The sequence below is a fragment of the Benincasa hispida genome, chromosome 6 (genome assembly GCF_009727055.1).
Source record: "Benincasa hispida cultivar B227 chromosome 6, ASM972705v1, whole genome shotgun sequence".
In the NCBI taxonomy this organism is placed as follows: domain Eukaryota; kingdom Viridiplantae; phylum Streptophyta; class Magnoliopsida; order Cucurbitales; family Cucurbitaceae; genus Benincasa; species Benincasa hispida.
This window is the reverse complement of record NC_052354.1, coordinates 35,986,821-36,011,988: the sequence shown is the minus strand read 5'-3', so window position 1 is coordinate 36,011,988 and position 25,168 is coordinate 35,986,821. Positions and strand designations below refer to the sequence as shown.

General features: G+C 32.1%; 1 protein-coding gene across 1 annotated transcript; it reads right to left on the bottom strand.

Moving 5' to 3' along the window:
- Window positions 1–8,993: 8,993 nt before the first annotated feature.
- Window positions 8,994–15,359, bottom strand: LOC120080367 (oxysterol-binding protein-related protein 4C-like). The gene is made up of 7 exons (XM_039035010.1): window positions 15,248–15,359; window positions 13,244–13,411; window positions 12,721–12,966; window positions 12,546–12,642; window positions 11,119–11,413; window positions 10,155–10,254; window positions 8,994–9,412 (listed from the first exon to the last, which is right to left on the bottom strand). Exons 1-7 carry the CDS (start codon window positions 15,248–15,250, stop codon window positions 9,155–9,157), a joined length of 1,167 nt encoding a protein of 388 aa, XP_038890938.1. The 5' UTR covers window positions 15,251–15,359; the 3' UTR covers window positions 8,994–9,154.
- Between the last annotated feature and the right edge of the window lie 9,809 nt (window positions 15,360–25,168).

Genomic DNA, 25,168 nt, shown 5'->3' with positions numbered 1-25,168 from the left:
TGCCTTCTTTCACCTAATTCGGTTCTGACGTGCCCTTGCACGGAAAGTATGCTCGATCTCAGGGACAGCTTCGAATTCCGGTTCAGCACTAGGACTCATAAACGGTCAGACTTCTCTCCACGTTGAACAACCAATACAATGAGATCTATCCTGCAACATACCAAAAACACACTCAAACAATAAATCGTTAACCAGTCCCTGACAACAGCGCCATAAACTTGTTGAAGAATCGCTGATAGGTATGATTGATGATCTTCTATGCTAGAAATGATGCGATACGCTTGCTAGATATGCGTTAATTATGGATGTTCATGTAGTATGCTATGCATTGTCATAAGTTTCCTTACGATGGAACCAAGTGTAATTCCACTGCAAGTTTCTCGGTGTGATCCGAGGTAGAACTCAGGGACTGTTTTAGGTTATTGTGATATGTACATGATATATGCGACCAGGTTTTCAATCTTTAAAATGTGTTTGTACAGGTATATAAATTGCGATAAAATTAAGTAAAGCAGTAAAGTTACGATAATAAAATAAAATACAATAAACCTAAGTTAGATGATACAAGATACAGGCTTCATGTTACAAGATGCTGGGGTCAAGGTTGGTTGTGAAAATGCAAAGACGTGGAATGTGGCGACAAGTCTTATAAACAGAATAGAAAGAGAAAGATAAATAATATAAACAGCGCAAGTTCTCAATTACATTGAAGCTACAAATATTGTTCCGCTCTTCTCTTGCCGTACACCTTTTAGTGATCGGCCACGCTTCCACATGTCTATGGTGAAACAGAGACTAACGTAATGAATGTAAGTTTACTTCCATGTCTGGAAGTTCCACTCGCTTTAGTTAACGCATTCTTTTAACCCTCTCTTGATAGATCAGAATGACATCTTCACTTCTGCTCTCACAGGTGAAGATGTCGTCTAGTGGTCCCCACTGATTGTTATGGTAATTCCGAAGATGGAGGGATATTATTCCTTCTGTTATGCAATCAGATCATCAATTCTGCATAACCGTTAGTTTTACACGTGTCTCAATCCTACGCTTTTGCGTTGCTTAACTGCATCTTTCGATCGTGAGTTCGCATACGGTATTGTTTTTATTTCCGCGTGCAGTTGAAAGTCAGCTTTAGATCGACTGTCGCATTGCGCCGTCATTGCGGTAATCATTTCTTCATTGTTGATTGATGGGCGCAATGTGACAGAGATGCGTTGATCAGTTTCTCGTGAGCCTTGAGCACAAGCGATGACTTGGTTTCCTGCAAAACAGAGTAAAACTCGACTTATCTTCCATCTTTGTGGCGTTAGTGGGTGTAATTGCGATCATTTATAATTATTGTAATTCTAAGTTAATCTTCATACAATCGGCACCGCAATATCTAGATAAGGTGGAATAAATAACTTGTATTTTTACAAGTTATCATCATGAACAGGTCCAGATTCCACAGGTGGGACAGACGGCTGATCAAGGTCAACAAAGATAGGCACAGACTGTTCAAACTCAGAACTATCAGAAGATGCAGAAGAAGGAAAAAGATCAAACGAAACGTTAGAATCATAGAGAAGAGGACTCGAGAGAGAATTATGAAAGGTTGAGAGACTATAGACATAGTGTGCTCCCAAAAAGTGACATGGCAAGAGATGCACAATCTATTAGAGAGAGGGTCCCAACAATGGAAACCTTTATGTTTAGTTCCATAGCCAAGAAAACAACAGAGACAGGTATGTGGTTCTAATTTGTTATGTTCATGAAGAACTACAAAACATGCACAACCAAAGACCTTGAGTTTAGATTAATCAAGAGAAGTACCATATAAGCATTCAAACGGAGAAGCATTTTGAAGAACAGATGAAGGAAGATGATTGATTGTGTAAATAGAGGTGAGAGTGATGGAACATGAGACATACGCAGCAGAATTAGGACCTAATTACACTCTAATTGCTTTTAATTTAAAGGAAAAAAATGCATGCAATTGAAGGAACAACAGTAATTAAAAATTACCTTTGACGCTCCTGAAACCCACTTTTCCTTGCTGAATCTCGACCCAACACTTCCGAACCACCACTAGAGTTGACCTACTATCCTCTGGACTCAAAACCGGGTTGTGGGACCCGATGGATGAAGAAAATCGAGAGAGAGAAAGAGATGGAAAAAGAAATGGATTTTCCTTTTTGGTTTTTGGGTTTTCCTTTTTTCAGCCCAAATTTTAGAAAACAATTTTGTAAAATGTCAAAAGTTTCTTCATTCAAAATGAAAGCCCAATTTATAGAAAAATGTCATGCAACAATTGCATGAAATCAATTCATAAAAACCCAACACCTAGAATCCACTATCTAAGTGGGCTTAATGTCTCCACTATAAGCCAACACCTACCCAACTATTTCCGTTAGTGGAATTATCCAACAAAGTTTGGATTTTCCCACTAACTTTAGTCAAAGGGCAAAATAGTCATTTGGTCAAAGTCGAACTTTGACCAAAAAGTCAACATTTTGACTTTTTATGATTTTTCCCGTGTTGACTAATTTTGACCTCCGAGCATGAATCCGCATTCATTTTCTCGAAATTCAAATCACATTTGAATATAAGGTCGGTCAAAGTTTGATTTTTCAAAGTCGAAAGTCAACTCTTTGACTTTTTACATCTTTGACTATTTCCATTATTTTCAAGCTTCCGAATATGAACGTATTCATATTCTTGATATTTAAACCACATTTAAATATTAGAGTTGTATCTCTAAGCTGAAAACCCCACCACTATATCATATCTACTTGTCGGTTTCTCTCTCTTCACCTATTTCGAACAATTTGAATCATTTCTATCATACTATTCTAAGTTTATTCCATATGAGCTAGTAGGGGAACCTAATGGACCTATAGATCAATGGGCTCCAACGATCCGAGATTAGGTGGCTAACTCTTTAGACGAAGCTAATCAACATTCGTTAACTAACGGGTCATTCCAACTATAGTCCCGTAGTTGCACTCCCCTCATTATAGATATATTTGTGTCCATTTGATATAAACCATGATTAGTAAGTTAATCCTTCACTGGTTGTTCGTAATCTCGGTTGGGTCATAAAAACCGTTTTACCCCCAAGACTACATCTTATTCCTTAAGTTTCCACTGATCCTCTAATGAAACAATTGGTTTAAGGTACACCTATAAACCAAATCCCTCTCGGAGAAGGAGAGGGTGGGGCCCCCTTGTTCAAGACCTGGATTTAGTAACTAAAGGGAACAACCTATCTACTATCCCTATAAGGGTAGGAGTGAATTTCGTCTTGCACCCTATGTTCCCAGCTAGCCACCTGATCTTACCCCTGAAATGGGAGGTTTATTGGGCCAGCGATATTGAGTCGCCCTCACCTATGCAGATCTAAGGATAATTCTGAGTGAATAAGAGTTCATAGTTAGCTCAGGATTAAGATTAAGTTACCTAGGTCATCAATTAACGAAATAGTCAGTTTTATACATAAAATGGCATTTAAAACGTAAAAAGTGACTATTTCATGGTTCAGTCTTATGCAAAATTATTGCACAGGATGCCCCACTCACATATCTCTATATGAACGATTTAGGATCACATCGTTTGTACTAACTACAAAGTGGGTTGCATCCATAATGTCCCCAGAATAAGGCGTCCAACCTTATTCATATACTATACACCATTTTGGCTATATATTTGAACTTGATCCACATTTATGTCACTACATAAAGTTCAAGCTACATTAAATAGCCTCAAGACCTTAGTTTATTAGATTCAAGATTACAATTTCAATAACAATTTTATCGAAAAACAAAACAGAATATGTTTATTAATTTACAAACTACGAGTTTTAGGACATAAAATCCAACAGAGAGTGGCTTCACCTCAAAACTTTGCAGGACAGAAGGCAGACAGAAGTTGGGCCCAAACAAAGTCTATGATGTGACAATGTTTCTGCTTCGCTCGCCCATTCTGTTGAGAGGTATGAGGACAAAAGCATTGTACAAGAAATCCTTACTGGGTGAGAAAGGAAAGGAGCCTGGAGTCCTTATATTCCAAAGCGTTATCTATATTCAAAACTTTGATTGGGCGAGAAAATTGAGTGTGAACCATGTTAGCAAAATCAATATATATTTGAGACAGGGAAGAGCAGTGTTTAAGGAAATATATCTAGGTAAACTGAGAGTAATCATCAATGAATAAAATAAAGTAACGATACCTATTGATAGTGGAAATAGGAGCGGGTCCCCAAATATCAGAGTGAATTAAGTCAAAAGGACAATCGCTTATAGAACAAGACTGAGAAAAACACAATGCAGGTTGCTTTGCAAGTTTGCAATTCAAACAGCCAAAAGATACAAATTTGGAGACATTATTCAAATTAAGACTAGAGATTAAATGATAAAGTTTTTCGAAAGAAGCATGACTGAGACGGTGGTGCCACTAATAGATAGCAGAGTCGGTGACAGGGGCAGAAAGAAAACAAACAGGAAGCCGAAGAGATGTGAGCTCAAACAATCTTCCCACTTTGCGGTCGGTACCAATCGTCTGTCTCGATCGCAGATCTTGAACCTAACACCCAGTAGAAGAAAAGGACACAGTTAAACCAAGGTCACACAATTGCCCGATGGAGACAAGATTAAAGGAATGATTTGGAACACAATAAGTATTAGAAAGCTATAACAAGGAAGTGTTAATGGAGCCAACATGGGATATGGTCAATTACCATCAGCAGCATAAATGGGAGGAAGAGATTTGGCAGGAGTAAGAGAAAAATAAAATGTCATATGGTTGCAACAAGCAGAATCAAGAAGCCATCTATTACATAGGGAAACTGCAAACGAGAGGGAATTGGATGAAATCACTTGTTTAAGCAAGTCTTGTAAGTTACTCATTTGAAAAGTAGACAGGGGAGGTTTAGAGGCAGTATAAGAGGCAGCCGTAGCAGCAGAGGCAGAGCTAAGATTAGGTGTAAAAGATCGAGACTTGGAAGTATGTCCCGATGGTCACGGTGGTCTTATAGGATAGTTGTTCAGAATATGACCTCTTTTATGATAGTATTTTCACTCAACTTTTGAACAGTCAGCAAACTTATTCTCAGTGAGCTTACAGTTTTTACAAAAGAGAGCTCCATAAGTACTAGGCATATGAGTGCTGGCGAGTACAACCTCCGATTGTCGGGAAGAAGTGATACCAAGACACTTTTCTTCAAACAGGATTTCCTGAATTGTTGCATCTAGAGACACAAATGGGCTACGATGGAGCAAAGTAGCACGGATTGACTCATATTATGGACAAATCCTATCAAAATCTTAATAAGGTGAATGTGATCAGGACTAATTTTAGCTTGATCCAATTGTGTCCAGACTGGCTGAAGTGTAGCCAAGTAGTCATTAACAGATTGCCCCGTCTCCTGAGTAAGATTAATTAGAGTGTTGTGAAGATTAATTAGAGTGTTGTGCAGTTGATAGAAGTAAGCTAAGCCAATGAACTGAAACCAGGTAGACGGGAAATCCCATAAACTCTTGGCATCATCATGTTAGGATTAGTGTTCTAATTCTCCCGGAGTCTCATTGTTTTGTAAAGATACACATTGTTTGATGAATAAAATAAGTGTTATTTAATTCTGACATTTACTCATATCCAATAAACAAAGCTTCATGGTTATCTTATGTGAACTTAAGCATGTATAGTGATATACAAGTGGATCATGCCTTAAGTGATAACCTAATCCTGGTGACACTATGGATACGGCCCGCTTTGTAGAGGTTTGCAAGTGTTGTAAACTACTACAGATGGTAGATCCTGACCATTCATGTGGAGAAGTGCGAGCAGGGGTGTCCAATACGAAGAGTTTGTATAAGACATGGACCACGAGATGACTAGACTCTATATATAACGTCGTTAATACTAGAGACTTACATCTCACCTAAACGACCATAGGTAACACGACCTCAATCTTAAGTGTTTTGGAAACTTCTGCCTTTGAGGGCGGTTTTTTGATTAGTATGGGTGAGAGTGGCTAGATTACCAACTCAATATGCCTACCTTTTTAGGGACTTGTCTGATCTGGGAGCTGGAAACTCAATCCACAAGATGGAATTTACTTTTTTCCCGAAGCAGGGATAAGTAGAGAGATTGCACCCTTAAGGACTAATTTTGGGGCTTGAACATAGTGGCCACAACTTCTCTTTGGAAGAGAGGACTCAGTCATAGCAGGACTATGACTTATGTTCATTAGAGGGATTAGTGGTACTTAAGGAGTTAGATGTAACTATAGGGGCATAACGGTCATTGGCCCAATTGTACTTACGAGCGATCTATAAAGGGTTGTCGCACTTCTGATTGGTTAAGATGGACACATAATATATCTGTGGTAAGGAGAGTTCAGTTGTCGATCTCTAGTGGAGTGCCTCGCAGTTAACGGATGGTGGATCCCATGACTAAAGAGTTTAGTTAATTATTCACGTACCTTTGGAGCTTCAAGCTACAGGTCCATAAGGTCCCCTTGGTAGCTCAATGGATTTAGTTGAGGATCAGTTCTTGGTGTTGATTTGAAATGTTCAAATTGACAAGAGGTATTTTGATTATATTTAATATGATCGATATGATGTATGAGATACATCTAGTGGAGGATTAATGTAAATGAGATTTACATTAAGTACCATGGAATAGAAAAAGAACTATGGTTTATATGTTTCATGAGATGAAATATTAAAACTATAGGTTATAAATATAGCATGATAAGTTGGTTATCATTTATATTTATAATAATATTAATTATTGGATAATTAAATCTTTTTATCTAATAACCAATTGAGTGGGAGGCTGTCTCTTATACACATCTAGATGTGTATAAGAGACAGGTTTTCGTGTTGTGTTGCGGTCGTGTAGATCGAGCATTCGAGGTTGTTGTGTTCAAGCGTTCGTGAGCAAGGAGCGTCGAGACGAGTCGACAAATGTTTGTAGCATTCTCCTTGTTTCTTGTTGTATCATGCTGTAATTTCTATATTGATTGCATAACTGTATGTTGTGTTGATGACTGTAATTGTAATGTTCATACATGATTGTAATTTGGAATTATCTATTTTTCGCTGCTCATGGAAATCCTTGTGTACGATTTCCTTCACATCAAACACATCAAACTGAACATGAATGGTTGGTATAGATGTATTTTCGATCCAAGTGATGATTTGATTGTTTTTGTTGTCTCAGTCCTCTAATTGTACAATAAATCTAGCATCTTTCTCAGTGGATATCTTGACTGGCTGAGAAGTATCACAAGTGATGATTCGCCATAATTTACGCTCGATTAGGAAATCTTCATTCGATGGGCCCAAGTAATGTAATTTATCCCATCAAGAATAGTACTAATGGGACTAAATACATGATCCTTTTCCATGTGGCTTAGCGGCTTGAAAGGAGAAGAAAACTAGGGACAACAAGGGAGGCTTGACGGCTTAGTAGGTTGGTGGCTTGGCTGAAGGGATCAAGGGTCGAGTTCTAGGGAGTCGGGGATCGAGTTCAATTGGCTTGGCTAAAGAGATTAAGGATCGAGTTCTAGGAAATTAGGGATTGAGTTCGATCGAGGATCGAGTTCTAGACCAGGAGTTGGGGATCGAGTTTGATTGAGGATCGAGTTCTAGATCGGGGATCGGGGGTCAAGTTCTGGACCGAGAATCGAGAATCGAGTTCGATCGAGGATTGAGTTTTGGACCGGATCGAGTTCTAGACCGAGAATCAGGGATCGAGTTCGATCGAGTTTTGGACTAGGGATCAAGGATCGAGTTCGATCGAGTTTTTGACCAAGGATCAGGGGGTCGAGTTCTACACAGTGGGGGTTGAGGATCGAGTATTTCACAGAGGCTACAGGATCGAGGATCAAGTTTTTCATAGTAGGGATTAAGGATCGAGTTTTCACAGTGACTTTGGATAGAGGATCTTAGTGGTTCTTCTTCACGTCGGAGAGGGGTTCTGGGTGGTCGGTCGATGACCGGACGACAGTGATGACAAAGAACAAGAGGAAGAAACCAGCTAGCAAGGCTCAGATACCATGTGAAAGATGTATTTATCAAGTGTGTATTTACAAGGAACTGTACAGGGGTATAAATACTGTATTAACACCCTAAGAATAGAGCCTAACTAAATTAACTAAAGCCTAAAGACACTCTAAAGGAGACTTAGTATTCACATGGCTTAGTATTCTCATGACTTAGTATACATTCATATCAAGTGGTTTGTTATTCCCTTTCTAGATCTTTTCACTTCTGTTACCCGAGAAATTATTCAATATGAGTGTAGGGCAAGAGTTTTTCATTCTAGGGTTTTCTATATATGGCTGGTCTTTTTTCATCCTAAAATATATAATAAAAGCATAGGATTTCTCTTACAATCATTTCTCTCTTCTCTTCTTTTCTCTTTAAATAATGGTAGCTTATAAACTTTTAGCCAAATGATTAAGAATACCATCATCAAATTTAGGATGTGAAAATTAATGACTATGCAAATAAAAATAACTAGAAACTTTAGGAGAGAGAACCAAGGAAATTGACTTCACAAATTGAACTACAGTATTAATACCTCAAGAATTAATTTAATGTTCATGCATAACCATGAATTTAAGAATTTAAACGTAACGACAACTAACTTTCCCAACCCAGTTGAATCTCATGCAAAATTATATGTAAACACAAAAATTCTGTCTAGATTTTAATAACATTAGACTTATAAAAGTCTCTTAATACCTCTAAAGGAGCCTTTTTTATGTTCGTACAAATTTCTTAGTCGCCAACGGATCTGTATATCAATTATGCTATGTTTGTTTTGGCCTAATTATTTTCATGTTAAGACGAGACCTTTAGTTATGCAATTTATATTTCTAGTCTAAATCATGTTTTATCAAACTATAATCTAAACCAATAAAACAAGTAAACTATGGCCAAAAGATTACAAGCATTGGGAGCAAAACAAAGGTTAGGAACCCAAGTCCAAAGATGATAGCTAGCTTCATACTATTTAAAGAGAATAAACAAACAAAGGTTTTCAACATTTTACAATTGGGATTTACTACATTGTCAACCATAGCATTTCTTAAACTTTTATTTTTTTTCCACCATGTGGAAGTTATAGGATAGATAGATATGAACTTTATAGTAAAGCAAAGATATTAATCAATTGGGACAACAATGGGGGCTGGTGGGACAGTGGGTTGAATAGGAGAGCAATCCCAACCATTTTCTTTGGAGTAAGAGAGCTTGAAATGCTTAGGAACCCAAGTCTCTTTTCTTGACTCCCTCTCTTTTGCAAGCTCCCTTTGCCTTTCTTCCACTGCCATCTTTGCTTTCTTTGCTTTTTTCCAATCTTTGCTCAATATCCCTTGGCTCACTTCCCCCCACACCTTGGCTGATTCTGTTGCTTTAACACCCTGATAATGCATGATCATGTATTAAATTTTTTATTTGGGCCTTTTTTTTAGACAATTGATTAATATCTTAACTTCATAATCATGATTCATATGAAATAAATAGGTAAAGGATTTGATACTTTCAATTTCATCATCTTAAATGTAGAGAAAAAATAAACTACAAGTTTAGTCCCTAAACTTTGAGATTTTTGTCTATTTAGTACCTTGATAAATTTAACCGCACACTTACTAGATGATCTCTAAACTTGCAATTTCGTATCTAACATATCACTAAACGTTTAATTTTGTATTTAATAGGTCTGTAAAATTTTAGAGGTTATTTTAAAATTTTTTGATCTATTAGATATAATAATTAAATTGAATTTTACAATTTTATGTCTAGTAGTTCTATGGATTTCAAAATTATCAAAGTTCAAGGTCTAAATTTGTAATTTTGAAAGTTTGGAGACTAAATAGAAACAAACCTCATAATTCAAAGACAAAATTTGCAATTTAACCTAAAAAGAATAGGATGAAATGACGAAAGTAAATCCCAAAATTGTTAAGTATGGGAGATCGAACTATCGACTTGTGAGATGGTGTCTTATCCACTAAACTATATTTGAATTAGAAAACAGATATATACCTAGTATTTTATATATTAATGTGAAAAAGAAATGGCCACTAATAATTCATAAAGAAAATGAAACTAATTCAAGAAAGAAAAATTATGGAAGTTATGAAGTGAAAGAAATTTGTTCACCTTAGGGTCAAGAACAACAGGAGTTTTTAAGTTGGAAATCACTTCAATTGCATTGTATATAACTTTGGCACTCCCACTGTGGTACTTCAGTGTAACAGTTCTGCATTTTGAAGGAGAAAATAAAAGGTTAAAACAACGACTAAACAACACATTGATTGAACTAACAAGTGACGAAGAAATAAGTTGATTATCGAATTGAAAAAAAAATAAATAAATAATTAGAATACTATTTAAGCTCGGTCCAAATTTAGTCTATATACTTTTCATAAATCCTAGTCATTTGAAGTACATTTTGGTAAATGTATCCACTTATATTCCTCCACTATATTCCACTTGGATAACTAAATATCGTGTGAGACTTATAATTTTATCAACAGAACCTCTAAATTTTCATAAACAAATCAATTTGGATTCTCACAATAAAGTTTCTTTTGAAAATTGTCTCAACATCAATTCTAATTGTTCATTTTCTTGTTCTTCCATTTAAAGAAGTCTACACACATGTAAGAATTGATACATTTACAATTTTCAAGAACGATCTTAATAAATGATCTAAACTAGTTCGCTTATGATAATTTAGGAGTTTAATTGAAACAACAATAAGTCTCATACAATATTTTTTGGACGAAATCTAAAAAAGGGCAAAAGTTTATGAGTAAAAATTGATACTTTCGCAAAAAAAAATCGAAATTGGTGAAATGATACTAATAATAATAATTTTCATATAAGAAAAGATATGAATGTGTTTTCAAAGATTACGAAGACAACTTAAGACTAATAGAGACTATATATATGGGAAAGCTAACCTACTACTTTTTAAGATGTATTAAACATACGGGAACTAAATTTTAATCACTTAAACGTACGTATATAGATTAGAAAAATCAGGTTCTAAAATATAGCGGGAATCAAAATGATATTTTAACCGAAAGAAAGATTAGATAATTGGTAGTTGAAAGATTACCTATCCCATTGGCCATCAATATCACATAGGGTTTTGATAGAGAAAGATTGAGCAAAAATCTTGCCATTGATGGATCTGCTATTTGATTTGCGACCTAAAAAGCTAAGGCCTTTATAAGAGATTTCAGCAGTGAGGGCAGTCTCTTGGCATTGGATCTTCACTTTCCCACTCCATTCAAAGGCCTTTGTTGGAATGAATTTGAATACCAAACTTGGGCAATTCATTACATAAGTTTCCCCATGATTCAAAAGCTTTAGTTGCCTCTTTCCATGCATTTCTGTTTCCACACTTGTACCTATATTTATAAATGTAATGCTTTTCGTTACTTGGTAACGTGTTCGTTTTCTGCTTCTTGTTTTTTAGTTGTTTATACAAATAGTTGTATTTTGTTGTCTTAGATTTTAAATTAAGAAGGCAAAAAATTTACATGAAAGTAAGTTTGCTTGTATATTTAGTTTAATTTGGATATTTATTATGCATTCTAGAAGTGAGAAGTGAGGAAATGATATTTTTTTAATTAGGTTTTGAAAAATAATTGAAACATAACAAGAAACAAGAAATGTCAAATGTAATTTTGTTATTGTTTTCAAAATTCTACGCAAAATCTTAGAAACATTTTTTAAAAAATGGGGAACAGAAATCATGAATACTTACCGACTCTAGAAAAGATAGAAGAGTAATATAAACTAGAAATAGAAACCTTATAAAAGGATAATATCAACTACAAAAACTAAGACTAAATAAACTTGCCTAAATCATATAAATTTTGTATAAAATTATTTGTATACTTTTATTTTTAAGAAAATAATAAAATATAACATTTAAAAAAAAAAAAAAAAAAGAAAGAAAGAAAAAATCAAATAAAAAAACTAAGACTAAATAAACTAGCATAAATCATATAAATTTTGTATAAAATTATTTGTATACTTTTATTTTTAAGAAAATAATAAAATATAACATTTAAAAAAAAAAAAAAAAAAAGAAAGAAAGAAAAAGAAAAGAAAAGAAAAGAAAGTTAAAGAAAAATCATGTGAGTCGGGCCAAGAAGCTACCTTGAGCCCTAAGGTCTCAACATTGCCCCACTAATAATATCAATGAGTGGGTATCATAAATATGTCAAACTCAGCATAGTTCAACATTAGTTGACTTGTATTTCTGCTCTAAAAGTTGGAGGTTCAAATCTCCATATACTCACTTTTTTAACTCAAAAAATGGGAAAAAAAGAAGTAATACCATAAAATATAATTATTCAATATCGTATTTTTAAGGTATGTTACTAATCAATATCTAAGTCATCAATTGGAGATAATAATAATAGTATATATAGTTATATTGTGATTATTGATAAATAATTGTTTCAAATAAAATAACGATTATTTGATTTATAGCGACATATTTAAAGAAACGGAGGTTGAATGTATCCGTACCACGATATTTAGGAGAAAAGTGATGACACCATATCATTTCTATGTTATGTTTCTCATCAGTGGCATGAAGTGCAGCTACTGGTGGATGATGTGAAACCTGCATCACGAAACTAGATGATTTTTGTAGTACAGAGACTAAATAGATAGAAAACGGAAACGAGAGAAAGGTACGTACTTGTTCGAGTAGGACATTAAGGGTGCCCCTAGAAACATGATGGGTCTCCCCAAGAATAGGGTTATAAGGGAAAGCCCCAAAAATGAGAGGACGAGTAGTGGAAATGCTCCAACCAACAACAGCAGCTAATCTCTCCAAAGCACTTCCCCCGGCATTGCACTTTCCTAACATATCCTCACCCGAACAATACACCGATTCTCCAAAACATTGGAGATGTGATTTTGGAATGTTGAAGTTTGGTGGAGCCTACATTTTAGGTTAACACATGTCTAATTTTATGATCAAACTTTTAATTTCGTCGAATTACATCTTATACCTTTGGCAAATATATGTTGCAATTTTTATCCTTTTACTACACTTTTTTAATTGAATAGAACATTAATGAAAACGTATGGAGTTAGTAAAGTTTCAAGTAAAAACGACAGCATTACTTTGTGAATGTTAATTATCCCCAATAAATTTGAAGAATGAATTTATAGAAATAGAAAGATATATATGATATGAAATTATAAAAAAAAAATACCTTGTATTTGAGTGTAATGAGATCCAATCCTGGCCGTAGATCTTTGATGATAGTCATAGCCTGTCGAAGGAGATTTGAGGCTCTGTCCGCATCTGATTCCTCCTCTAAAGACATTGGCTTTGCAATTACAATTGGATTGCACCTTGTTCCAATGCTCCCTTCCGGATCCTACAATTTCTCACCCCCTTAGAATATTATAGGTTAAAAAATATTTATTTTTTTATCTCAACTTTCGTAAAATTAACAATTCAATCTCTACGTTTTAAATTCTAGGTTTTGATATAACTTTAGTCCTTAAACTTTTAGTTTCATTTTGATCCTTACACGTTTAACTTTAATTCATTTTAGTCTTGAACTTTTAAAAAGTGACTATTTTGATATCTTAAAAGTGAAGTAAAAATGAAATGAATGGATCAAAATTGTTACTATTTGAAAGTATAAGACCAAAATAAACATTTTGCAAATACACTAAGATGAACCAAAGTTGAAAGTATAGAGATCAAAATGAATCAAAATGAAAAGTAAAGGGACTAAAGTAGTATTTGAACCTAATTTCTAATAATTCTAGCCTTTCAATTTTAATAATGAAACAATTCGATCCCTAAACTTTTTACCTTTGTAATTTGTTAATCTTTAATATATTAAATTTGTTTTAGTGTAAATCAATACATCAAAATTAAGCGTTAATTTCTACTGGACAATGAGTTAGCCTTTATAGTTTATCAGTACACTTGGTTCTTAACTAGTTTTGACAAAAATAATTGTGACGTGAAAATTTAAATCTAACTATAACAGTAATAGAGAATAGTGAAATTTAATTAATTATAATTTTTTAGTTTCTTTAAATTAATTAATGGACATTAACACTAAACATAAAAAGTGAGTATTTAGTGAAAAAATCAAAGTTAAAATTACAAATCTTAAAATATATGGATCAAATTGAAACAAAACTCAAATCTCAAGCGCAAAATTGTAACAGTTTTAAATAGGAACTAAAACGAACCAAATTAAAAAAAAAAAAAAAAAGTATAACATTTTGAAACCTACGAACAAAATGAGAGCTAAACTCAAAACCTAGAGACAAAAAGGTTATTTTTCTTATTAGTTTATCAATCTACAGTAGATAAGAAATTCTATTAAATTTCAACAATATTTTTCATTATAGGCATTAAATTGTTACATATTAAGATTCAAGAACTTAATTGTTATAAATTTAAAAGTATATTAACCAAATCATTAAAAAATAAAATTAAGTGATTAAATTATCCCTTTGACGAAAGTTTAGAGACCACTAGTATGTTATATAACCAATATTATAAAATGGAGTACCCAATTAATTTGAAAGGAAAAAAACTCTATATACTTTAATCTTTTCCTTTTTAATTGAGTTTAGAGCATTCAAAAAGTTTCAATTTAGTCCTTTCTTTCATGTTTGGACGTTATAAATGCTTAGGGAGGGAGTTAGAAACATTTTGAAGTATTATGTAATGTAAGTTTATTATCAGCTTGACCAATTTTAATTTTATTACCAAGTATTAATTAATCTTTCAACTTTTATTTTTCCTATGTTTTAGTCCTTTTACTCAAAAATAATAAAAATAAAATAAAAAAGTATTTAGTTTCTTTAGTCTTTTTTTAACAAAAAAAAAAAAACAATTAGTTTCATAAATTGTTTATCAAAAATCAAATATTTACGTATCTTTCCTTCATTGACAAGACGTATTTGATGCATTCTTTCTCTCTCTCTTGGTTATCTAGAAGATGGGAGACAATCTCATGATCAAACAAGAAAATTCTCTTAAAATACAACATGAGAGATTATTCAATATAACTGACACAATGTAATCTAGCAATTTTATACCGTTAGATTCATGAGAAATAACAATTAAAAAAAAAATTAAACGAACAACTATATTTAGCATTTGATTGAGTTTCAATATGGAGAATAGAATTAAACCAGCAAACAATCACAAACTATAGAGAGAGAGAGCTAGAGGGGATCACCATTTTTTGAAGATAAAGGTTGCAATGAATCAGTTGGAAGAAAAATGAATGAAATGAAAAGAATTTAAAGGCCAAAGGTTAAGAATTCATAGAGAGAATTTTGCAGTCAATGGTCAAAATGCATTGAAGAGTCCCACTAGATGTCTCTTGTCATCATCTCTTCAATATTAATTCTTGGTTACATCCAAATTAAACTAAAGAGAATGTAGACACACATTAAGATATGAATGCAATATATGATCTAAACAAAGCTTGTCTTTTTTGTTTCATCCCTTTCTTTCTTCTCTCTCTTATTTCATCTCTCACCTAACACCCACCTAGAGATTTATATACTATGATTTTTTTATACTACTCATATGATCTAGGTTTGTTCAATTCCAACATGATTCCATAGATAAAATATACCAATTATCCTTTTAAAGATCGATGATTTGATCTCTATAGTTTGTAAAGTAAAAAAAAATGATTTTTTATTTTGGAGATACATTGAAACCCTAATAAGATGAGGATGAGCTACATTCTTGTATAAGTATAGTGCATACTATGATGGTATGGTGGGATGTGAGGATGATATAAAGCCAAAAGTTCCATTTAATGACCCAAATTTTTAGTTGGTCAAATATTTATTTTATTTTGTCATCGTTGCTTGATGTAGATAAAACATTATTAAAAGATATAAAGCTCGTATACATCGAATCACTAGAACAAATATTTGACTTTTGGTAGCCATTATAAACTATCATCCTATAGACACGATAACACATCAATAAATGTCACGATCTATCCAAATGTCATCTTAAATTATAATGATGATTGTAAACATTGTGATATTACAAGAAATTACACTTTCGACTTAGTGGCTGAATGCAAAAATTATTGTATTGTGATTTGTTGGCGCTCGAATCTTGCATGCGTTTGTTGTTGTTGCGGGTCCCCATGGACTTCATGATCTCCAGCCTACTGTCGAGACTCTCTTTTGGATATTACTTACTCTCCCTTTAGATTCGTCGAATAGGGCTATTTAATAATATCCTTCCTCTGATAGTCATCTGCGATTACGTGTAAATCTAGCGATGCCAAAGTAGTTTTATGGCGCTCGAGGTTGCAAGGGGTCAGATTGAGCGTACCTTGATTATTTTTCAATTGGTACATATTTATCGGCTCACCTAGTCGGCTCGGAATCCAAGGTTCCGACTGTTCCCTTTTAGGACGTGTGTTTTGTTATATTGCCTCCCACTTTCCCTTGAATTTGGACTCGCCCATAGACTTTGGGCCTTACTCAGGGCAACCATCAACATGACCGATGGTCACTATTATTTCTCAATTAGCTAAGTGTGATGATGATATGAGAGTTTGAGATTGACTGGTATACCAGTATGAGTTTACTCAAAGCTTGTCACAGGTGCTCCTTTTTCTTGAAATGGGGGGTTCATAAATCTCAATCTCCTCGAAGAGTTTGAGGCTTAAAAATCGATCCAAATTCAATTCAGATTCAATTCAATCTCATCTGAAAGTCAAAGCTGAGTTGGATCGGGTCATCTATCTAAACTCAGTCCAAACTTTGATTTAATGAGCCAAGCCTAAGACTTAGTTCATGGACAACTATTGAACGTTGAACTAGCTCGACCCAAATCCAAATAATATTTTAGGCCTACTTGCAGGTGCTTTGAGTCTAGGTTGAATTTAAGTCTACACTTTTTATAGTCGAATAGACCTTATGATGAAGATGATACAAAATATACGTACTCTACATTTATTCTACTAAAACAAATTATCTTATACACTAAGTCTACTTAATGCAATATAATGAAATTTAGATAGGGATGATTTGAAGTCTCTAATCTATTGTCTGATTAAGAATCAAATAAATATATTTAATTTGACTTAAGAGTTAAGATATAAGGGCAATTGCACAATCAGCTAAATATGTTAGCAAAATGAGGCTCGTGTGATCACTTTATTTGTTTTGTAAAAATCACAAAATAAGCTCAAAATGGTAAAGGTAAAAAATATCCTTCAATTCTCCGTACAACAAAAAGGAAAATCTATGCACACTTTTGGTAGTAACTTTAAATATTAGTTAGTACAATAATACTATATTAAGTACTATATTAAGTAATACACCATCTAGACAAAAAATAAAAACAAAAACAAAAAGAGTAAAATAGTGTAGCAATTAACCATGTGTTACAAAAACTAAAATAAGTGATAATTAAATTTAGTGATTGAATGTTCATTGTCAGATATATTGCTAATACACTTGGAATGTTGATTAATGATGGATATACATGTTAATACACTTATGTTTTACTTAATGTATTTATTGCATGATGTGTAATAGATTGATATCTTTTATCTCATATTCTACTAATATATGTATTAGCAGAATATGTTTTTATTAACCTTCGATAAAAAGTACATATTTTTCAAAGGTTTTTTAAGATCCTTTGATAAAGAATGGTATCTATTCCAAAGGTTTATAATGTCCTTTGATAAACGTATATCATTCTCAAAAGTGTTTAAATAACCTTCGACAAAAAGTAAATATTTATCAAAGGTTTTTTTTTCCACACCTCCCATAAATATATATGTTTTTCAAAGGTTTTTATTAACTTTCGATAAAAAGTACATATTTTTCAAATATTTTTATTTACTTTCGATAAAAAGTACATATTTTTCAAAGGTTTTTTGAAAACCCTCTAATAAATGTATATCTTCTTCAAAGGGTTTTTTATAACCTCCGATAAAAGATGGTCAAAATAGGTCAATTTTCTTGTAGTGACACTTGGATAATATGTTTATAAAATGAAATATATGGTTTATTTCAAATAGTAAAATACTAATTGAACTTTGATTGTTGTTAGATATATTGCTGATACACACTTGGAATGGTATTTGCTATAAGATATACTATTAATACACTCATGTCTTACTTCAAGTATTTATTGATTGGCGTTGTCACTACATATTTGTAACGTGGAGCGACCGAACTCATTCCCAAGAGGAGGAGAAATGGAGTCACCACCAGTCTTAGTTTATAGGGTGTTACATGGCACCCAAGACTGACTAAAATAGTTTGCAAACAAAGATAAAAGGTTAGCTTGGGGGTTTTTGTATGGAGAATGTATTAGCACTCCACAACACACGTTTAAAAACAAAGTTTATTTTTCTCGTGTTAATTTAAAGAAAATGGCCTCGAAGAGAAAGATGATTTTTATGTTGATTTTTAAATGTTTCATATGTTATTGGTCACTATTAAAATAAATAATGAACAATGATTATGAGTGGCCAAAGACCATTAAAAATTTTATTTGAATTTAATTTTACCTTTAAAAGTACATTCATCACTTCAAAAATATTAGGGAATCAACCTCTAAAAACCCTAATTTCCATTGTAGAAAAGTTTTATGTTTGGGAAAAATCTTTTGTGTAAACCTTTTTTTTAAAATTTTTAAGGAAAATATTACTTTTGAAATCAGATTTTATTTGATTTATTCTAAAGAAAACATGAAAGGAAAATTTTATTATTGTTATTATTATTTTGTAAGACAAAGAAATCTTATGAAATCAATTTTATGAATGAATTTTATGTTTAAGTTGTTTTATTGAAATAAATATTAAGAGACTAATATTAGAGAAATTCAAAGTTTATTTTTAAAGAAAAATGTCTTTTATGAAAAGATTTTTTTAAAGTGCATATTTTTTAATAAATAAATTTTTATTATTAAAGAAATAAAAGAATATGTACGTAAATGGATAAAAATTTATTTTTCAAAAATATTATTTACAAGAGAAAATATATTGAAATCAAACCTTGGTCACCCAAGAATTTGAATTTATATCTCAAGAATCTTAAATAACAGCCTTCCGAGAGTTTGAGTTCCATCATCGAAGAAAAAAACTTTTTTTCAAAATAAATTTTAATATTAATAAAAAAAAAAAAGAATGATTATTATCAATAAAGTGATAAAACAAAGTTGCATAAACCCTTCACAAAAATGCATTCGCAAATATTATTTAGCAAATTTATTATACAAGTATTTAATATATGAAATGACTATAATACCTATCACTAATGCGAAACTAAATAAATATGTCTTACAAAAGAATAAGGATTTGGATAATGAACAACATCGATTAATGAATGTAAACAAACATCAACATAGATTAAAAACAAACATATTTTATGATAGTAATAGGAGGCTTATCGCATAAACTCTTAGAGTAAAACTATGTTGTCATTAAAATATGGAGAGGAGAAAAAAGTATGGAGAAGAAAAAATATATGAGAGTTATAAAAACCAAGATAAAAAGTTGGTAGAGATTTTTGTTAAAAATAATAATAATAATAAATAGAGAGAACTTATGGAAATTGTGAAATTTTTGGAGGAAAAAATGGGAGAGAAATGAGAGAAAACAAAAGGAAAAGTTTAAAAGAAAGATAAGCAAAATTTTTCTAGGTTCTTTTTTAGTGTGGTGTTGTGCTGCTCAAATGATTCATAGTCACCCAATTTATAGAAAATTCAAGGTCTTTTCAAATTAGGAAAACACAATGACCAATCCTGAAAGACCATTCTTAATCAATCAAATTAAATTAAAATAAAATAATAAAATTGATAAAAGATTGTGTGATTTATTTAAAAAATTATGAAGAGTGGTGCCCCTGGGAGATTGTAGGGTGCCTTGGACGCACTCTCCCTAAGGGAGGTAATCGTAGTGCCTTGGGCGCACTCTCCGTAAGGAAGGTATTCACCTTGATATTAATCTATGAATACCTTATCCTTAGGGAGAGTGCACCCAAGGCACCATGAGACCAAGCATGAATCTTACTCTGTGAGCTTTTAGGGAGAGCGTGGGTGGAAAAACGATATATCATATACATATTTTTCCTTCCACTAAGTGTTCTACTTTTTGGTTTATTAACTTAGTAAAATCCGGCTAATCACTTTTCAGCTAACTTCTTTGTTAATTTGCTCAATATAACGCTTATATTGAATATTTAATAATATGCGATCTCATTCATTAAACTCTTTAACAAAATTGATCACTTATTGCATGCTTATAAAATATTTGTCCAATTCACCTTGCAAGTTGGTTCCCAAGTAGAGGTATTCTGTTTCCGTCAACTTAAAAACCTCAATCTAGCAAGAATCTTCCTTAGACAAAGGTCCCTTATGGACAATTATTTTATAAACTTAATCTTTTAATGGAGTTCATTTTAATCATATTAAAACGAAATAAAAGATTATCCTATTTCTAGTCTCATTAGAAACCCGTTTAAAATAAGTCTAAGTGTGAATTAATTTTAAACCATTTAAAGTTAATTATGACCTATGTTTGCATGCAACTCTTGATTATCAATTTTAATTCTAATTCATTGAAACTTATAACCTTTATAATACAATGAATTTGGCGAAAACCTTTTCGTTTGCATTAGGACAACTTTGATTAAATATAACATTTATATTAATGTAAGGAATGTCATGTTCAATGCAAAGTTCATTTTTCATCTAATTATAACACTTATAATTATCATTCATGAAAAACAAACATGCATATTCATCATACATTATACCATTTATGATGCATGAATATGCTTACTTAAAATATGCATTCAAATAATATAACAATTATATTATAATGCATGAGCATACTTATATTAATCATGCATCTATAAATATAACATATATATTTAGACATAATGCATGAACATGTTTATCTTGAGGTGGGATTTTAAATCTATATGGCATACAATATGCAACATATAAATCATATAATTTAAACATACATCTCATGAACATTCAATTATATAAAAGATATTAAAGTCCGGTATTTGACACCCTAATAAAATAACTAAATTAATATAATCAAATTATACTAGTTTAATTACAAACAAATAGAATCTAAAACATTAGATTTTCGAAAATTTTAAGAGAAAACGGACAATAATTTTTAAAAAAAAATGCTTCTGTTCAGCGATAATGGAGGAAGCATCAAAATAAAAAATAACAATCCAACCGTTCAAAATAAGACAATGAGTTTCCTAAACATATTGACCGAATTTCAGCTCGATCCAACAGTTAGAACTCTCGAAATATACAAATTAGTGAATTTGTCCCTAAAAAACCGAACTGCACTGTTTCTCTCCCATTTTTTCTTGTTTCACCTTTGTTTTTCCGGGTTCTTTTCACAACAACTTTTTGCCACAAACGACATAGACTTACAGACTCGATTTACGATAAAATGCTAAAAAACAATAGGCTCTTACATGATCATATCAAGTAAAGCAAGTATATGTGTAAAATACCGAAAACATTTATTAAGCTAAACCTCATACATTTTCAAGCAAAATACAGAAAAATAATCCACCTCATTAACTGAATTTTGTTTCAAAAAATCAAAAATCAAAAAATGCAAGAAAACATTGTCTCTGATACCAATTGAAGGGATCGAACCTCAAACGGATGCGTGTAAACGCCTTGCATTTAGAAATCTGATTTTTAAAGAAACAAAAACAATAAAATAAAACATGTAATTTTAGGATAAACATTAAAGAAAACATAAGCATGCTTGAAAAAGGAAGAATTGGAGAAATCACAACTTGTTCCTCTAGTTTTCTTCTTCCACCATTGTTAATAATCTCGAACTTCTCCAACGTAGAAGGTCACCACCAATGAGGTTACCTTACTATTCTCTAGGATTCAAGGAACTTGGAAGTATAGTCTCCCAGAATTTTGTGGAGGAAAAGGATAGATAATTTTAGAGAGAAGTTAGAGAGAAAGTGGACCCTAGGTTTTTTTTGTGTGTTATCAAAACCTTACTTAAAATGGCTATAAGGATGTATTTATATGAAGAAAGGTTAACCCTTTTTCAAGAATTTCCTTTTATGCCCTTAGTACTAATTAACCCTTATTTAATTAATTGATACATTAATTAAATAAACATATATTAAATCCTATTTAATATACATTTAATTAATCATCATAAATATCATATATTTATGCTAACCTCCAATCTCTATTATTTCTTAATCAATTAATCAACTTTTAATTAATTAAGTAAGTAACTATATTAAATCATATTTAATATTGAAGGAATTTGTGAAGATTGGAAAACGTGGAGATCAGTCCCAATACATAAACAAAATTTCACAAAAGAAAATATGCATACAAAAAATAATTTACAGCATGCAATAAAAATAAAAAGAAGAGGAAAAATTAGGTTTAGGAAATCCTTACCTTTGAAGAACGATTTCTTCTTCATGAACCTTCTTTTCTGAAATTGATCACATTCTACAACGAACTCGAAACCCTAACGGCCACCACCAATTAGAGCCTTCTATATTCTTTGGGATGAGAATCACAGGAGTTTGTGGGCTCTGTGATTTTTGCAGAGGGAAAGAGATTGAGAATTTTGAGAGGGAGAATTTTTGTGGGAATTTTTCAGAGAATACCTACAGATCTCTATTCTGTAATCTCTTCTATGAAGAAGAAGAAGCAAAATCGTTTCCCACTCCAACTGCCCCACTAACTCGTTCTCTTAGAGAGAATTTAGGGGAGGGAAGCAATTTTCCTCCCTTTAATTTAAAATAAGATTAAATTAAATATATATATACACACACAATAACTAACTTATTATATATATATATATATAACTATTATGTTATATCATATATAACACATAAACTTAATTTTATACTATATCAAATACAATATACCCTATAGTTTTAATTCTCTCATAAATGCATAATATTTATAGTATAAATCTCATTTATACTAAATTTAATTATATGAATCCAATTCACATAATTAATATTCAAATCATATTCAACATTTTTTTCTATCAAATAAACTTTATATTATAATGTATCGTACACATTATACTAATTATATCATATATAATTATGTAAAATTAATTATATCACATATAATTGATTCCCTCAATTAATTTGAACAATTCAAATGAATCCAAAATTGATTCTCATTTAATCCATGTTGAGCTACATAGGGGACCTCATGGACCTATAGCTTGAAGCTCCAATGGTACTTGAATAATTAATTAAACTCATTTAAGTAAATTATTCAACATCCATTAACTGTTGGGCACTCCATTAAAGACCGACAACTGTACACTTCGCACTATAGATATATTTCTATTTCCATTGGATATAACCAGTCAACAATGTGATGACCCTTCACAAATTGCTCGTAAGTACAGTTGGGTGAAAATTACCGTTTTTCCTCTGTAGTTACATCTAACTCCTAAAGTATCACTGATCCCTCTAATGAACAATAAGTCATAATCCAACTATGACCAAACCCCTCTTAGGTCAAGAGAGGGTGTGGCGCCACATTGTTCAAGCCCTGGAATCAGCCCTTAAGGGAGCAATTTATCTACTTACTCCGACGTCGAGGAATGAGTGAATTCCTTCTTGTGTAGCTATGTTCCCAACTCCCCAATCAGACGAATCCCATAGTAGGCTTATTAAGTCAGCGATCTTGCCACTCTCACCCATAAAAATCAAATGACTACCTTTATAGGTAAGAGTTCACAACTCACTTAGAAATCAGGTCATGTCACATATGGTCATTTTGGTAAAATGTAAGTCTCAATTATGAACATTGTTATATAATAAGACTAGTCCTTTCATAGTCCGATCTTTTACAAACTCCTTTGTATAGAATACCCCCGCTCACATGTCTCCATATGAATGATCAAGATCAAATCCTTTGTAGCACTTTATAACAATTATAATATCTACAAAGTGGGTCGTACTTGTAGTGTCAACAGGATAAGATATCCAGTCTTATCCATCTACTATAGACCATATAGGTTATCACATAAACATGATCCACCTGTATGTCTCTACATAGATGTTTAAGCTATAGATAATAACCTTGGATATTAGTTTATTTGTTTGTGGTTTTATTGCTACTAAATGTCAAATAAAACATCTCATATTTTATTAACTAAATAAAATATTTGTACAATATAATTACAAGCTACAGAACCCTATGAGATTTAGAGCATCAATCCCAACAAATATGTAGTTAATTAATATATAAATATCACATACTTATATGTATATATCTCTTTATGAATTTAATTCATATGTATCTAATATTTGAATCTTATTCAAAATATATCTCTCTTACATAATTTGAATTATAGACCTATAATTAACCATTATATATTAATCTCATTAATATAAAATTCTCTCATTTGATTTGAACAATTCAAGTCACTCCTCGTTAATATCCTTTCGTGAGCTACCAAGAGAAACTGGACCTATAGATTGGAAGCTCCAATGATATGAGATTAATTCATTAAACTCCTTTAATCCAATTAATCAATATTCATTAATATCGATCACTTCACTAAAGATCGATAGCTGCACTCTTCGTACTATAGATATATTTCTATGCCTATGGATATAACCAATCAATAAAGCGATGACCCTTCACAAATGCTCATAACTATAGTTAGGTCAAATATCGTTTTACCCCTACAGTTACATCTAACTTCTTAAGTACCACTAATTCTTTTAGTAAACAAATAGTTTATAATTCAAATATAAACTAACACCTCTCAGGCCAGTGAGAGGTTGAGGCCTCATTATTCAAGATCCAGAACCAACTACTGAGGAAGTAGTTTACCTACTTTCTCAAGGAATAGGAAGAAATGAATTTCATCTTGTGTAGTTGTGTTCCCAACTCCCTAATCAGACAAATCTCCAAAATTGTAGGCTTGTTAAGTCGGCTATCATGGCCATTCTCACCCATACAGATCAAAGGACTGTCGTCATAAACAGGAGTTCACAACTCACTCAGAATTAAGGTCAAGTCTCTTATGATCATCCTAGTGAAATATTAGTTTCTTCAAGTAATGGTTTTATAAAGAGAAACAATTATTTCGTGGTCC